This window comes from Uloborus diversus, chromosome 1 (assembly GCF_026930045.1).
Source record: "Uloborus diversus isolate 005 chromosome 1, Udiv.v.3.1, whole genome shotgun sequence".
In the NCBI taxonomy this organism is placed as follows: Eukaryota; Metazoa; Arthropoda; class Arachnida; order Araneae; family Uloboridae; genus Uloborus; species Uloborus diversus.
In genome coordinates, this window is record NC_072731.1 from 92,423,708 (window position 1) to 92,442,611 (window position 18,904).

At 29.9% G+C, this 18,904-nt stretch overlaps 1 protein-coding gene across 1 annotated transcript in view; it reads left to right on the forward strand.

The window, feature by feature from the left end:
* The window catches only part of LOC129231358 (uncharacterized), a 76,066-nt gene that overhangs the window by 35,748 nt on the left and 21,414 nt on the right, over window positions 1-18,904 (forward strand). Inside the window, exon 2 of the mRNA XM_054865689.1 lies at window positions 17,566-17,621. Within this exon, the coding sequence (XP_054721664.1) occupies window positions 17,566-17,621 (56 nt within the window). The remainder of the gene's footprint in view (window positions 1-17,565; window positions 17,622-18,904) is intronic.

Here is an 18,904-nt window from a genome sequence, read left to right on the forward strand (position 1 = left end):
AGTTGCCACATCAATCTTTAAAAAATATTAACGATTTGCACTGTGAGAACAAACTAATATGTATCCTCAGATTAGGGATTAGTACCTAGAGAATCAATTACAATCATTGGATTATTAAAAGTTGATGCAAAGATACAAATCAAATGGTTCAGTTAATCTTTGTTTCAACTACGACGAAAAGGGGATACGTTTTACTTGAAACTATTGAAAGATACCTGATTTAATCCAATAATTTAACTTATATCACTTGACTTGGGATCTCTATTTCAAGAATTGAAAGTTTTACTATCTCGCTACCTTTTATCCATTCTCCTAACTGCAAATAAGTTTACTAAATAGCACTCATTTACGATTATGATATATATTTAAGCTTTCTACCACATCCCAACTTAACTTGCGGTTCAGAGAGAAAATGTATCTTAACTAGAGACTCGTCGTTTCTTAGAATTTCTCACTTCGATTCAAGAGGTACTTTTATGAAAATCTATGAATTACTCTGGCGTTTACTCGAGAGAGAAAATTATCAACGGCGCAATATTTTTTTTTGTAGGAGTAATTCGTGTGTGCACCACACGTGCATGCGTGCGTGAGTACGCGAGTAAGTGCGGGAGTGCATGAGTGTCTACACCATGTGTTAGAGGCAACTCTAGGTTTATCTATCTTGCTTAGAGAATCATGCTGTTTGACACAATCAATAAACATGTATAATCTATAAATTCGCAATCGAATGTTAACTCTGAAATTACTGATATTTTAACAAACTTTTTCTTTTTTAAACGTTCTTTGCCTTTTATGTTTCCCATAAATTATGGAGAAACGCTTAAAAGTTGTACTTTGATTTAAATATTTGTTATGCTTGAAAACACTTTTGATAGCAACAGGAGTTAACTGCGATACAACAAATACTTTTCAGTCAGATATCCCCACAACATTGATTAATATAGAACATATAAGTACATTCATAACTGCAAAACTGCTTGCGTAGATACGTATAGCGTACTGAATCAATTCATGCATACGCAACAGGTGGGGGAGGGGGGAGTATATATTTTCTTTAACATTAAAGCTGCTACAGGCATTTAGAAGTAAAACATTGACCTAATAGCATCTTCAGTATGAATTTCATAGATTTTTGGCAAGAACAGACCTTTAAACTCGTTCGAAAAGTAGCTTTGAAGACCAAATTATATGCGTTCTAAATGTAAACTCGGGTCTTTTTATCTTTTAAGGAATGTGGAAAAATCGAAAGTATGTCTCTTAAGTTCAAAATTAATGTTATAAAATATGGAATAAAATTGTGCTCTTAATTTTTTTTTAAAAATCTTATTAAGAAGATCGAAATTTTCATTATTAACGAAAAAAAAGAAGAAGAATTGAAAAATACATTTATTAAAATATACATTGTTAAGTTTTAACGCTAATAAAATATATAGATTGAACACACATCGTATTTCTTCTATTACACTTAATATTTTTATTTAAGATTACTTTTAATCGAACATTAACTGTCAGTTATGTCTTTAATTGCCCAAATAGTTCTTAGTTAAATATTAATTTACCCAATTTTAAAACTTTGTAGTAGTTTTACTATTTTGACGCGTATGTGTCATCCATTTACGGAAAATGAGTTGGACAACACATCAAAAACAACTTGCTATACGAGTTATTTAGGTCATCATTTAAGAGTTTTATGAATAAAAAGTGTCTATACTCTTCCGCAAAGCTTACGGTCTTTAAAGGGTTAAGGGATGAATGCATAAAATAGGAATAATTTTATCACAGCTTATACAGGTATGCTTCTGGGGAGGGGGGTGAGGGACATTCTTTTCTTTTATTCTGGATCTCGAGCTTATTGAAACACATTCAGCGAAATCAGAAAAAATGTTTCATTGCAAGAATAAACAATAATCGGGTCTCAGCTGTTTGCCAACTTCAGAAAATTACACTTTATGCCATTTCCTCACGTAAAATGTGATGCATTTCTTCTACTGTATGTCACGGCGCATTCAAAAACTGACAGTAACATCTAAAAAACAATGTGAGCAATGTCGGCCCGCCATTTAATGGGTTTCTTGAAAATGGAACTATAGGAGCTCTTTTAGTTTTAAAGGGCATCGTTTGTGTTTTTCTTTTTGTTTTTCCTTTTTTTCTTTTATCTTTTTTTTTTTTTTTTTCTTTTTGCGTTTTTTTATGATTAAAAGACCGTTTCAAAGCAGTCTATGCTGAAAGCATTAACAAGGAAACACTTTTTTAGAACTTTATTTCTGCATTTTGTGCTTACTGTTTGCTTAAAAATGTATGAATGCTATCTTGTGTTCATACTTTATTATGCTTTAAAACAAGCAGTTTATGCAATATTTAGATAATAATGATTTTTTCTCACTAGCTAAAAAAAAAGGTTGAAAATTTGTAATGTTGGTTTGCCTTTCCTATATTTGCTTAAAGTGTTATTTTCTTTTCCATTTGGAATTCATTGATTCTTAAACTTGTGGGAAGCCTTAGCAATGAAAAGAGAAGGCGATCAAAATAAGAAAAACTTTCCGTCGCTTGAAGTGTAATGCAACAGGAACAAATTTATGTGTATCAATTGATATAAATGCAATGAAAGAAATTGAGGGCAAACTTAGGGTGATTTGGCGTATATCTTCATCCTCTATAATCGCAATTGAGTTTCGGTCATCCCATGTCAAATCAACCAAAATATTTTCTCTCATCAATACTGTCTCAGGTTTTCACGAAATGTTTAAAAGTCTTGCTCTTTAACTTCTTAAATCAATATATAATTATAAAAAATCCATCATTCATAACATCATTCATGAGAAACTAATTTTTGAACTTGTGAAACCGCACTCTTTTTACTTGCTAGCAATAATTTAAAATGTTATGACTCAAGTTCTATGGAAGCTTTGTAGCTAAGTAATAGCTCGTTCTTAAGACATTTGTGTGCAGTTTAATTTGACATGTTACTTGACTGTTTTTTGTAAAATATACGTTAGTGTTATGCTTAAAATATGATGTAGATAGATAAATTGTACGTTACACCGAAAATAATTTGATGATAACTTTTTTATAACTTCATCACACGCATAAGGGCAGTTAATTAAACTACTATAAGAAGAGCATCGGTTCTTATTGCATATTTGTATCTTGTCATTCTGTTTCTCTCCGATTTTATGTAAATGCTTTTATTATAAAACAATTATTGTGTTCAAAAATAATTATTCAGATTTAATTTATTTTATGAATTACTAGACTGATAGTTCTAGTTTTAAGACAGAAAGCGAAATACAGCTTTAAGGTGCTTTGCAGGGTGATGCTTTAAGCAAGAGAAAGAACTCGTGGCCAGAGAGTTTGAACAAAAAATATATACCACACAAATTTTATCTATTGACCCAAACTAGATCGTGGCAAAAACATTTGCCCTGAATGTGTAACTAACTAAACATGAAATTACCCAATTCTGATGTGGTGCAAAATCTGCTGCTGATTCACAAGTTGTACTGTGCATCAAATTCATAAGTTGTATTTAGTACAAAAAATAATTACATTATAATTTCTTTATTATTTCATCTCTGTGCATAAGAGCAGTTCATTGTAACCACTTAAGGACAAGCAGCAATTTTTATTGCTTATCATTATATTATTATTCTGCTTCTTTGCAGTTCAATATAATTGCTTTTTTAATGAAACAATTTTGCTTTAAAACAATTATTCAGATTTAATTTATTTCATGAATTACAAAACACCCAGTTGTAGTAATAAAACAGAAAGCGAAAAAACAGCTTTAAAGTGCATTGCTGAATGATGCTTCATGCAAGAGAAAGAACTCGAGCCCATAGAATTTGAGCAAGAGTTATGTACCTGAAAAAATATAATTATCGCCCAAATTTTATCTATTGACCCAAATTAGCTCGAGGCATAAACAATTGTATTAAATGCGTAGGCAACTAAACATGAAATTACCCAATCCTGATGTGGTGCAAAATCTGCTGCTAATTCACAAGTTGTACTGTGCATCGAATTCATAAGTATTTAGTACGAAAAATAATTACATTATAATTTCTTTATTATTTCATCTCTGTGCATAAGAGCAGTTCATTGTAACCGCTTAAGGACAAGCAGCAGTTTTTATTGCTTATCATTATATTATTATTCTGCTTCTTTGCAGTTCAATATAATTGCTTTTTTAATGAAACAATTTTGTTTTAAAACAATTATTCATATTTAATTTATTTCATGAATTACAAAACACCCAGTTGTAGTAATAAAACAGAAAGCGAAAAACAGCTTTAAAGTGCATTGCTGAATGATGCTTCAAGCAAGAGAAAGAACTCGAGCCCATAGAATTTGAGCAAGAGTTATGTACCTGAAAAAATATAATTATCGCCCAAATTTTATCTATTGACCCAAATTAGCTCGAGGCATAAACAATTGTATTAAATGCGTAGGCAACTAAACATGAAATTACCCAATCCTGATGTGGTGCAAAATCTGCTGCTAATTCACAAGTTGTACTGTGCATCAAATTCATAAGATGTATTTAGTACGAAAAATATTTACATTATAATTTCTTTATTACTTCATCTCTGTGGATAAGAACAGTTCATTGTAACCACTAAAGGACAAAAAGCAGTTTTTATTGTTTATCATTATATTACTATTCTGCTTCTTTGCAGTTCAATATAATTGCTTTTTTAATGAAACAATTTTGTTTTAAAACAATTATTCATATTTAATTTATTTCAGGAATTACAAAACACCCAGTTGTAGTAATAAAACAGAAAGCGAAAAACAGCTTTAAAGTGCATTGCAGAATGATGCTTCAAACAAGAGAAATAACTCGAGCCCAGAGAATTTGAGCAAGAATTATACACCTTAAAAATTATAATTATCGCCCAAATTTTATCTATATCCTCAAATTAGCTCCTGGCATAAACAGTTGCGTTAAATGCGTAACCAACTAAACATGAAATTACCCAATCCTGATGTGGCGCCCAATCTGCTCCTGATTCACGAGTTGTACTGTGCATCAAATGCAATAAGAATGCGTAGAGTAGCGATGTTAAGCTATTCAATTTCGTAAGGTGGGAGTGATTATACGATTGAGCGAAACCGAATGGAAATCACTGCACGGAGAATTACTGAGGAAGTGAAATTGCTCAGCAATTCTGTTCAGTGGTCAATCACGCTTCAAAATTTAGGAAGTGCTCTTCAGTCAAACGAGATATTTCTAAGCATCGTTAAATTAAATAGTTTAGTTCATCTCAGGCTGATACTTTTCGTTTTCCAATTTGTATGAATAGAGAGTAAGTTGTATTACATAATTGATTTTTTCGAAGGCGGACGAGAGTTCGATACTGAAATCGTAATCTGTTTGATTGGATCTTAATTTTCTGCAGTATAGCGCATGTTATTTATCTAATTAATATGTTAAATAAATAAAATAATTACTCTATTCGTGATTGTTTTCAATAGCGGAATGGTGTTCAACACTGAAATTGTAATCTCATCAAAAACAACCCTGTTGTAAAAATTTCCCCGCTAAGAAAACCTTTAACTTTTCCGCAGAAAAAAGAAGGCCTTCATCCTACATCCAAAATCTCTCAGCCTTAAAAAGTTATGATATCTAGTTTGCTCGCCAAGTATATGTCAAACTATCATCCTCCCTGTTCTCCTCTTTCATCACACCTACTTCCGTTAGAACCTCCTCCCACCTTCAACTCCTCAGAAATATAAATAGATCCTTTAAATTGTTAATCCTGTTTGGCGGAAAGCTTTTCAAAGTAAAGTGGTTTGCTTGGTGAGCAAAAAGCTTCCCGCCAAACGGGATAAACAATTTAAAGGATCTATCCATATTTCTGAGGAGTTGAAGGTGGGAGAAGGTTCTAACGGAAGTAGATGTATCACTTTTTACTACCACCAATGATACTTCCGAATACCTTGTGATAAAGAGAAAATACTTGAAAAGTAAAGATGATTCAAAAATATATATGACGAACTACTATTTTGGATCATTGGAGTTTTTTCATTATATGAAAGGAAATAGTTGGGACATTTTTTTTTTTTGGTAACTTCTGAATAAGAGAAAAAAAAGTCCTTTTGAATTCGCTTTGATATAAACTTCTCACCGTAAAAAAAAAAAAAAAAAAAAAACGATAGTATTTTATATGCCTTTAAAGGAATTCAAAATGCAAATTCAATGCTTTCAGCTTTAAAAAATATGCTTATATCGTTAAAGGTAATTGTTAATATTTTTGCAGTGAATTTATATAAATTAGCATAAAACTAAGACTCAGTTTTGAGATAATATCCATAATTAGAAAAAATATATATATAAATTCATTTTACAACTATCACATAAATTACGTGCAGCAAGAGCATTAAACACTTAAATTAAGCACTTAAACCTGATAACAAAATATCTGTCCAGAACACTTTAGGCCCATTATTTCCCTACTTACTCTGTTACTAATGTAATTCAAAATTAAATTATTATTTTAAACACATTTATGTAGTTTATTTTACATTCTACCTTAATTTAAAATACAAAGATTTCAAATAAAAAATAAGCTTAACCATTAAATTACTAGTTTTGGAGTATTTAAAACACGAAAATAGGGGCGAAAGTGAAATGGTAGAAAATTTTTAGTTTCAAGCGCCACCTATCCGGCAATATTTTAGCTATGCTTTTAAAGATATTGTTTTTTTTCCAGTCAAAGCTAGATACCTCTAAAGATTGAGGGAGGGAAGTAATTATTGAAGTTTTATTTGCATATTAGTAATACATTTTTTTGCGTTTATGGTTAATACAAACTTGTTGTTGGTTATTATAAATGATTAAATTACCACACTTAGGCTTTTAAATATTAATTAGGGGAAGGTCGGGTAGTATCGGACACCTAAGCCATTTTAACCATAACACTTTTTGTTTTATTTGTAAAGAATTAGTTTTTACACTAAATTATGCTGTACTTAGTTACCTAACATAAATTGTAAACTTTGGTTAAAAAAACATAGAGTCGTATTTTTTAAACAAATTTTTGTCAAACTCTATTTTTGATCAATTTTAAATTTTGGAGGGTTGTATCGGACAAAACATTAAAATGTTGAAATAAAAACAAACAGTTCAGAAATAACATTTTAATGAGCAAAAAAAAAAAAAAAAAAAAAAAAAAAAAAAATGAAACGAACAAAGTACACTGCAAAAAAAAAAAAAAAAAAAGCTGTTGTTTTTACCATAAAATACGGGCAGCTCACATTCCAAAGAAAAACTGCAAAAATTACAATTCTAAACTGTAAAATTTGCAGTAATATACTGTTTTGTAACAGACTTTTACTGTGAAATTTACAGCGATAAACTGTAAAATTAGCAGTAATATACTGTCTTTTAATGGAGTTGCCCTGTGAAATTAGCAATGATTAACTGTAAAATTAGCAGTAATATACTGCTTTTCAATAGAACTGCCCTGTAAAACTTACAGTATCAAACTGTAAAATTAGCAGTAATATACTGCTTTTTAATAGAACTGCCCTGTAAAACTTACAGTATCAAATTGTAAAATTAGCAGTAATATACTGTTTTAGGAATGACTTGACCTGTAAATTTAACAGAGATAATATGTAAAATTAACAGTAATATACTGTTTTGTAACGGAATTGCCCTGCAAAATTAACAGTATCAAACTGTAAAGTTAGCAGTATTATGCTGCGGAATCAACTAAATTGCGCCATAAAAGCAGCAGTAGTATACGGTTTTATAAATGATTTGTACAGTAAAATTAACAGCAGTAAACCATAAAGTTATCAATTTTTATACAAAAGGGTTTTTCACCCTATCGTTGTCTCTTTTCATAGTCGAAATCACTGCTTTTACAGCTGAAGAACAATATAAAAAAGTAAAGCATTTGATTCTGTATGTACGTTGTAGAAATCAGCCTACATACGAAATCTGTTCCTTTTCTAAAGTTTTTTTAACAACAAAAATAATGTTTTAGGCTATGAAAAGCGACAAATAAAGAAATATAAAACACTTTTACATAAAAATAGTTAACTGCTGCTAAATATATGTTTTATTGATATTAATTTCCTTGTTCACAAAATAAATCAATGCCCCATCTCAATATTTTATAAACACCTGTTAAAGAAGAAAAAGTGGTACATTTTCATTTCTACAAAAAACTTTTAGCTCTATTGCAGACTTAAAAATTTACAAATAGACGGACATTGCAAAATATTGTCTGAAACTTTATTTTAAGAACAGTTATAGCTTTTTCATAATACAAAACTTTTTGATCCATGAAGGTAGTAAAAATGAGAAAGTTTTTTATATATAACTGAAAATACTACATCGTATCTTCACTAAAAGTACTTTTTTCATTATTGTAATGCTAAAATGTGCATCCTAACGTGGGAAATGTTTTGCAATATGCAATCCATTAAACCTTTAAGTTTATTTTAACTTTATGCATACAATTATGTGCATTTATTTTTCTTTTATGGTAAAACAGAATTTTTTCATGGTTTTCTTCTTTTTTTAATGTTATAAGTTGCATTTGGATCTACTTTATTTGAGAAATATTAGTAACAAACTAATTTTATTTCACACCATGTGTGCGGTATACAGCATTTAGACTGCACAGAATGGTTTTTATTCTAAACTGATTATTATAGATTAGATAATACTTTATCCTATTAACCTTTTAAAGTTTACATAGATGAAAACTATAAATATGTGACGGTTTAAAATTCCAGAGCTACTAAACAGAAACAATTTTTTACTCGGTATAATAAAATCTGCAGGTTTATGAGTACTAGTATTAAAGTTAAAAATTGGTTTTACTACTCCAAAAATTATATAACTTTATATTATGTTATACTGTTTTCATGAGAAAAAATGAAACATTTACACCATTAAAAATTGCCAAATTATTTTATTTCGTATACATCACCTATAAATATCGATTAGTAGTTTTACAGTGAAATTGCAGAAATTCATTTAAAACCGAATGCTAATTTTTTCAAGGTCAACATTTTTATATTGCAAACTTGATTCTTCTTTGTGACATCTTTGCCGACTTAGGTGCCATCATTAGGCCTTATATCATGAAAGCGTCTGTCAAAATAAAAAATGTTAGAATCTCATAAAACTTGTGGACACCAAAAAACATTCATGGAAAATTCAAATTACGTAGGTATAAAAATACGCCCTAAATGATTAAAATTATGAATCTGAATGATCTGAAATTAAGATTGCCCTGGGAAGTTGCTTTTATTTTTAAACCGCTTAACATATACCTAAATTGTAATTGAATCGTTAATTTCAGGAACCAGTTAAGCGCTAAATATGTTGTTTTAAGGAGAAAAAAAAACTGCTGTGCAGCAATTTGGAAACTACGCAATTTGAACGGTGGTTTATTAGTGTCTAATTAAAATAGACCTAATCTGAATACTTTACATAAGAACTCAAAAAAGAAAAAAGAAAGAACATAATCTTACATTTTATCTTCCATGTCAAGAAATGCATTTATACTGGTTTCTGAAATACAATTAAAAAAAATCCTTCTAACCTTCGGTAGTTTTGAAAGATTTTGTAATACATAGGAGACCGTTGATTAAGAGTAATATTTATTTTTTTCGATCGGATAACTGAAGTGATCGGTGATTGGGAGAATATATATCTTAAGGATAATAAAACTTGAAACTAGTTTCTTCTTATAATAGGTTACAGATTATTGGATTGCAATATGTTTACTTCAAAGCAATAATTAGGATGCGGTAGAGAATTATTTTTTTAGAAAATGGAGCAAGGTCGACGTTTAAGACAACCAATTGGGAAATATTGAGGTATTCATTTAAAACAATGAATACTGCATCTAGCCTCTTTTAGCCCCCTCCCCCTCCCCGAGTTGCTATAGTAGCACTGAAAACCGTAGATGTTTTTTCTTCCTTTTTCTTTTTTTTAAACTTATATTCCATTCCAACACTTGTTAACAGCTCGAGCTATGTTCAACAGATACCAGCTTCATATTTTTTTTTCTTTGACAGCTGCCCATTATTAGAAATCTGAATATGAAACAATGTGTGATGTAAAATAATTATTTAGATTTCTGTACTTAATATGAAATATTTTACTTATAATTTTTTAAAGTATTTTTTTTTCATATATTTTATTCCACAATTGTGTTATTATATTGTTTAAATTTTATTTTTTGAAGCTTTTTTCTAAGTACTAAGGAATTGCATAAAAAAAATCATTTGAGTTGAAATAAAATAATACCGTAAGTGCATTCTATCTTATATCTGTCTTAATATTTAAGCATAATTTAAGATGTTTCATTTATATTTTATGTCTTTCAAAATGTGGACGCCCCCCACCCCGTTTTGAACAGCTATCGATGTCCCCATTTAATCCGCCAGCGACTTTTTTTTAAAGTGCTACTTCTTTTGATAGGATTTAGACAATTTATCTTTAAGTTTTTCAGAATTTACCTGAAACCCGGAAGAAACAATACTGTATTCCCAAAATCAAGATGGCTTAGTTAAAGTCAATTCAGTAAAAAGTGAAAATCGATTAGAAAAGTTGAAAGTTTTTAACAAAAGAATAAATCGACAAACATGTCAAGAAATAGATTAAATCTGATGTTGCCAAATCTAATCATTAAGAAATTCTAAGTCCTCATTTGGTCCGCCGTTCTTGTTGCAAACAATGCTACCCTTCTTGGAAATGCTTGACAGAGGACCGCACCTCTTTTAACTGTAAATTTAAATATGCTCACATTTGCAAAATAACTGCTTTGTATTTGCATTATAATAAAAATAATCTATAATTTTGTTTGATAAGTGTCACAAGTCTGAATATACGAAGAAAGTTTCATACGCTGTAATACATCGTACTTTAAACTCTAATCTTTATTGTTGCTCTCATTATGAAGTTGACTTTAAATTTTGTTCCTTTAAATTTTTACAAACATACGTACAATAAATAATAAAGTACTTAACATTCTGATTTGGTTCCTTCAATTTTAATAGCATGTAAAAACAAACAATCAGTGCTCTAAAATTTACTGGAAAATAAAAATAAAAAATAAATAAATAATGAAATAAATTACGTTTAATTTAGCACTAGCAACAGAAACTTCTATATTCCGGTGATTCTTGAAATGATAATATTCAACTACCCATAAAAAACAATATTGAATTACAAGTTTAAAAAACCAAGACGTAAATGAATTGTATGATCCATCACATTAAATAAAAAAAAATAGTTTATCTTGTTCCACTACATAGTTCTTGATTGTAACATAAAACCTGACAACTTGCACACAAAAATCAGCTTTAGGGGCCCAATATGGCACACACAGGATAGGCTTTAGTGGCTAAGAACGCTCTAAAACTCAAAAGCATTTGTGATTACAAATTACATCCTAAAACATAAAAATATAAATGAAAAAGGTATTTATAAACTTCCATTACCGGCATTCATGTCACTAAGTGAATCATCGCAACATCGTTCAGACTAGAGTCTTCTTTGAAATTCCAAGCGGAACACAACCACGAACTGCCATCTTGATAAAATGAGACCACCCATTCAATTCTGGTCACAAGTTACGTAGTTCTTTACATTTGCATACCACTAAACTCATAGAAATAATATTGCATCAGTGAATAAATTTAGATGAAGGAAATTCAGGCGGCTAGAATGAAATACTTTAAGACATGAATAAAAAAAATAGAAGTATATTACAGGCCATCCGTTTGTGTGCACAAATTGTAAGTTAAACATAATGGAATAATTGAAACATTTCAGAAAAAGAAAAAAAAAACTCTAGAAAAATATGTTATTGCAATTCAAGCTTTATGTAAATTTTCCCTAGACAAAGGTTTTGTAAAACAATCAGCTACATTATTTTTAGTTTCAACAAATTGTATTCCAAATTCATTTTTATCAATCAAATTCCTTAGGAAATAGTACCCCACATCAATCTGCTTAGTTCTGCAATTTCCTATTGCAGAACTAGAAAAATCGATTGAAACTAGATTGACTAATGGTACTCTGTACTGTGACAATTTAAAATTCTGAACTCTTTTCGTAGTCAATTGATTTAAAATTCCTTTAACCCACATCCTTAGATTATTCACTAATTGAAATATACTCCGCTTCCATCCCCCCCCCATTGAAATCTGGTCGTCGTGATTCGAGGCGTAATCTGTATCAGAATGACAATGATTTATTCAATTTACAGACAAAATTTAGATTTCAAGGATGGACAAACCTTTCAGGTTGTCTCACAAATCTCCTGTTTTACATCCGCATATAGATACGCATTGCAAACATCTACATGGAAATGGACTCAATGTAGCTTATACACAAAAATTCAAAAGAAAGCTTCAATCAAAGGAAAGGAAATTACTAGAGAGAACACTTGCGAAAAGTGACCCCCCCCCCCCCCCCTCCTGGTGGGTATTTAAAATTACCAGTCTGGTCTTGAAGCGCATTATTTCATTCTGCTCATTTGTTTTTAAATAAAAAAAAACATCTGTACCCTTTTTTCTTTCTAAAACTTTCATTCAGTGGAACCAATACGTAAACGTTTATTTTTCATATCACCTGAATTTCTTGAGCCATTCCGTTTTGCCAATTTTAAATCTCAGAAATGTTAGCTTCTAGCATACTTGAATTATCCCCCCTATCTTCATAAAAATCCTATATTTTTCTTGAATTATCATCACAAGTGAAATTAAAATATGTTGTGTCATATTCAATGTTATTTTCAGAACAATAAACCTCGGCTTCACGATTCGGACTTTAGAACCGTCGTGTCAATAGAATAATACTTATCCCTGCATTCTTTATTTTGCCTTGGACTTTCTTTAGCCCATTTAATTCTCAACATGTTATTTTATGATTTTCAGGATATTCTTCTTCTACTTCAGATTTACTCAGTAGTGAAATAAAACTGTGTCCCTCTGTTTCTCGTTCCTGGGGGGGAGGGGGTCTCCCAGAATTTATTTTCATCGAATTTAACATTCAGCGTTTCTGTCACTTCGCGATTTTTGAGATCCCAAATTCTGTAACCTTTCGTATGAAACGCATATCCTACCATGACTCCTTGTTGAGTTCTCATATCCAATTTGTTTATTTTCTGTTTTGGAAGTCCAATATACGAAATGCAGCCAAAGAACCCCGGGAGTGTTTAATACATGGCTTTCTTCCCCCAAATAGCTCAAAATAGGTTTTGCTTAATAGATGGCTTTCTTCCCCCAAAAAGCTCAAAAAAGGGTTTGGTTTTTCCTTTTAAAACCGCTCTAGTCCGTAAGCAGTGGAAGTACATAGCTGCTTCGGCTCAAAACTGCTGAGGCACATTCGATTCATTTAAAAGTTTCCATTCATTAATGTTAACTTATAGTGTTCTATACGCTACTTTGTTAACTAGAGGATTTGTTGGTTTCTTCGATTCTTATGCTTTGGTCGCTAAGGTAAATTTCAAACCGGGAGTTCAGAAATTCCTTTCCGTTATCGGAGCATTACCACAAATCTCCCTTATCTTTTGAAACCTGACAAAGTGTTCTTAAACCTCACTTTTCTTCTTAAAGAAATAAACTGGAGTGTTTCTTGAAAAATCGTCTATTATTGTGAAAATTATTCCCACCCCCCTTTAAAGAACTCAACTGCTAAGGAACCCATCGTATTCAAATACAGATCAAAGAAGATCTTACAGGGCGTTGGCTTGAATCTCCGTTACAGGTTTAAACGAAATTCTCCGATTTTTTCATTTTACACGGATAACAATCTGACATATTTTTACTTTTGATAAGCAGTGAAAGACAGTGAAGTACAGAATTACACTTTTCATTATTTATAATGTACTTTTTGTCTTCATCCTGAACATGTTGATGCCAAAATTTAAGACTCAAAGTGTTCTAAAAATTAAAATGTAAGGAAACTGATGAGTTTCAAAATTATAAGAGTTTCAAATTCTACTGTAGTTCTCGAGCATCTACTTTTCTAAATGAGCATGTCCTTCAAAGCGAATAAAATATGACAAACAATGCATAATAATGTAAACATTCTACTTTAAATTTAAAAGCTGTAATTTTTACGAGAACGAAACACTGCCAGATCAGAAATGAAAAGCCGAAAATTTTAAAATATAGATAGGCACGGCCTGAACTTAAATGTGTTGGGAAGACGTATAATCTCAATTTGCCAAATGGAACTTAAATATTTGCCGATTAATAAAATACTGGTGTATGCACACATTAAGTACGCACAATTAAGTACAATATCTAATGAAATTTGGTCATTCAAAAATTTAAAAATTGCAACATTACAATGTCCCCAAATTTCCCGAATAGCCAGACAAAATTTTCCCAATATGGCTTTTTTGGGGAGGTCATAGAGACTTCCCGTGACCTCCAATCGAGTGCCTTTAAATATAGTTTCTAAAATTATTTTTACGTTCACAAGTTTCAATGGTACTAGTACAATTTTCCTGAAGTAAAACTTTAATATCCTGCTGACGCAAATATAAAACTTTTAAAACACAAGGGTTTCGTGTTTGTATTTTAAGATGCTTATTTTTTAAGTTTTTATTTATTTATTTATTTATTTTTATTTATTTATTTATTTATTTATTTTATTTATTTTTTTTTTTTGAGTTCCTTATTGATGATTTTTTTAATTAATATTATTTTACTTTCGACCGATAAGTATGAAAGCTGGCTCCAGATTTCAGAGAATTTTGAGTCGTTCAGACATCAGAGTATTGTATTTCCACAGAGTCAAATTCTTCAACAAAAAATATCAGTAAATTGTATACTATTTGCATGTCTCTCTGTCACGTTGTTATTTTATTTATTTACATTTTATTCATCGAATTATGTACAGAATATAAAAGCTACTGACGCTATGACGTAAAGTTTTTCAATAAAATTTTTAAATGCAAAATGTTAAAGAATTTAAAACTGAACATAAGAAAGAAAAAAAAAAAACAGAAGAAAGAAGTCAATCGCGATATGCTAAAAATTCACTAGAGAACATAAAAATTTAAATTTTAAGTACGGACATAGTATATAACACAAAATGTAGTCGTACACAAAGTTTAATGTTCTAATAACTTTAAATACGATCAAGAAAGGAATTGATTTATTTTTAAATAAAATTTGAGTTTCAGAAAATGTTTAAAAACTATCACACGTGCAGTAAAATATTCAGAATCACAACAACTACTCAGATTTTTGCTAGAAAGCAATCGCTGCAACTTAGCAACTATAAGAAATTGCAAAGTCAGCATCAACGAATATTGGGATACGAATTGCGATTTCAAAATAAACTTATTTTACATACATTCTCGATGATAAAGAAAACTATATTTTGAGGAAAAGGGAATGAATAACATAATCAGCACTTACCTTTAACTTGGATTACAGTTGAGCAGTCCTGCTTTAGCACACCCGAATCATCAAAAAACATGACTGCTAATATCTTGAATTCATTAGTTTATGTTCCCGTATGAAAGAAACACCTTTTGCGCATCGTTTTGCGCAATCTAAAATATTTTTACAGTTTTTCTCTGTTATTTGGCAGAGCAGAATTAAACTGCAGGAAAATGCAGTATATTTCTATAAAAACAACAATTATTTTTTGCAGTGTAGTTGCTAACTTAGAATAGTATGCAAGTCTAAAAATTAATATAAGTAATAATTTTTTATAAAAGTTGAAAAATATAGCCTATTGGCTAATTGTCATTTTATTAAATCCAACTTTTTCAATGGCTTTCTTTCATATTTGTTTCTCTCTCATCCCATGTATGTCGTGATTTTTCCATTTCAACCTGTTAGTCAAAGAAAAACACCGTCAGTATTTTATTTTGATGTTGGTAACTTCGTCCGATACAACCCAAAATTGCTTTTTTCGATACAACCCGATTGTAAAGCTACAGTTGTTTAACCACCACTAAGTTATTACTTATGCTAGACACTTTTATAGCCCATAATACTTAGATTAATGTGCTATCAGTCTAAAAGTATAACAATGAAACAATGTAACTTACTCTATGTGTAAATATATGCCCCAGAAATTAAGTTCGTGCACTGCAATTCTCTCAACAAACAAAGAACTAGCTTTGTACACCAGAACGATCGGTTGATTTGAACCAATATGGTGTCTATGGCTTTCTTCTCCAATACGGCACACTATGTTGACCCAGTACGTGCTGCCCCTAGCGGGAAAATTATGAAGCAGCCTTGTTCGATACTACCTGCTGTCCGATACTAAACGACCTTCCCCTAAGGTCTATTGGTGTCCAGTACAGTTTTAAATCTACAGACATAATAATTGTCCTGTTAAAGCAGCGCAATTAGTCCAGTGCCCACGGGGAAAAGTGAATGAGGCAAAGTGAAGTAGCTTATTTCATTTACCTATTCATTCCTTCATTAAAACACACGTAATTATTCATTTGTTATTTCATTTCCTTTCCTTCACTTATTGCTTCATTCCTTCTTTTTATTTTCTTATTCATTCACTCTTGTATTCAATCATTAATTTCTTCCTCTTTTATCAATTACTTAATTAATTAGTTATCTTGTTTATTAATTTATCATTTATTCCTTCATTTTTTATTCATTAATTTGGTAAAAACTATTTTTTTCTAAACAAATAAAAACTTTTATTAGAAAACAAAATCTACTTAGCCCCACGTACCTCAAAGTCCAAATTTCCAATTTTTTAAGGCAAAAATTTGCTTCCGAAAATGAAAATAATAGTTCATTACAAGCCATTTATAAAATATATTGTTATTTCTTTATACACTGCAACTTTCAAAACAAATTTCCAATTTGTTCCATTTGAAAAAGGTAAGTTATCTTAACCAATTTCACTCTACCCTACTTATTTTGTTTTCATTGAACATTCGTATCTCAGTACTTACAAATCAACTCCAGCGCATAATGTTTTAGAAAAAAATAAATTATATAGCACATTCGAACCTTTTTATTTTCAAATCAGGCCCCAACTCTGAGTTGATTTGAAACAACTTAAGAATTTCTTTCGTGTATGCAAGTTGTTGAGCTCTCTCAGACAAAAGATATATTTACTTTTCATCCTTTTACTATATTTTGACTTTGTTATTTGAATTACATTTCTTACATTCCTTGTTGACACAGTAATGTGAGCCATTTTCAGCGTATTTTCAAAAATATACCACATTTCACGAGTCAGTATAAGATAAAAAAAAAATGCCGCAACGCAAGTTGGTAAAAATTAAAATGATCAAAAGAGACGCCATATTCGCAAATGACGTGATTATGTTACGCATGCAATCAAATACAAAACATTAAATTATGGTTAAATGAAGTAGAGGAACATAAGGCACGTATAAAATTACAATAATTGAAGATTTAAATCAAAATAGCTAAACTTTCCACTGGCAATACATTACATCTAAATAAAAAACATTGGTGAATGGTAAACAAAATCAAATACTTGTAATTAAGAAAATATTCGTTTATGTTGCAGTGCATCTATTTTTAATCCCATAATTATTAATGCATTTTTTTCATTTACAGGCCTAGTTTTAATATTCCTGTTCTTAAGAAGCGCCTTTTGCGATAGCAGATTAGAGGTAATACATTTCTTGATTTATAAATAGTTTATAGTATTTTTATTTCGCGTATTTCAATTGTTTAGTCTGAACTCTCAGTAAATCGATGTATTTTAACCCCATATTACGTAGTGGATACTATATATATATATATATATATATATATATATATATATATATATATATATATATATATATATATATATATATATATATATATATATATATATATATATATATATATATATATATATATATATATATATATATATATATATATATATATATATATATATATATATATATATATATATATATATATATATATATATATATATATATATATATATATATATATATATATATATATATATATATTATTATTATTATTATTTATTTTTTATTTTTTGTCGTCTTCTAAAGAACAAAATAACAAGCATTTAGCAAGACTAAATAATACTTGTTTGTGCAAATCTGTGCGGAGATTTGATATAAATACTAAAATGTCATTACCATTCATAATCCTTAATCAGAACTTATGTCTTTAATAATAAAACTAGACAGCCAAAAATGTATTATACTCTACACATAAATGGCTACTTCTGTATCTATATCTGGGGTAATCTTCAAAACTACTGGACAGATTTTAACAATTTTTCACCATCGATAACTACATTATCAAGGAGAAACATAGGCTATAATTTATTCCTCAAAAACTTAGTTTAAAAAAGTTACGATCGAAGACAGTAAATTTCATGTAATTTCCCCATTAAATTATTAAATATAAAATTCCATTGTTACAAAAATTATTTGCCTTATAACGACAATATTATTTGCAATCATAATGAAAATTTTGAATACAGGCTTCTCTGGAGCAAGCATGAAATTTATTGCCTTCTTAGGATTTCCATCCTCATCTATGCCAATAATCGATAAAAGGACTAAGTAAAAAGACAATTGATTTTGGCAACAGTTAGAAAATAGAAAGTGTTTATTTCTTTACCGATTGTGCATACCGAGGCAGAAAAGCCTTATTTTTTCCAATTCTGGGAGAAAGTCTTTTCAAAATATCTTTAAGTTTATTACTTACAAACGAGTTTACGCATCATGCAATTGGAAATCATTTACTAAATATTTACAGTGGACGCCGGTTAATTGAATCAGTGTTTCAGTGTTTCGTTGAAATCAACCGCTTTAATAAATCAAATCGTCAAAAACATAAGAAAATCCAGCTTTATTGAACTAGCCGCTTTATCGAAACAGTTTAGAACAAACGTGATTCATGTAAGCGGCGGCCACTGTAG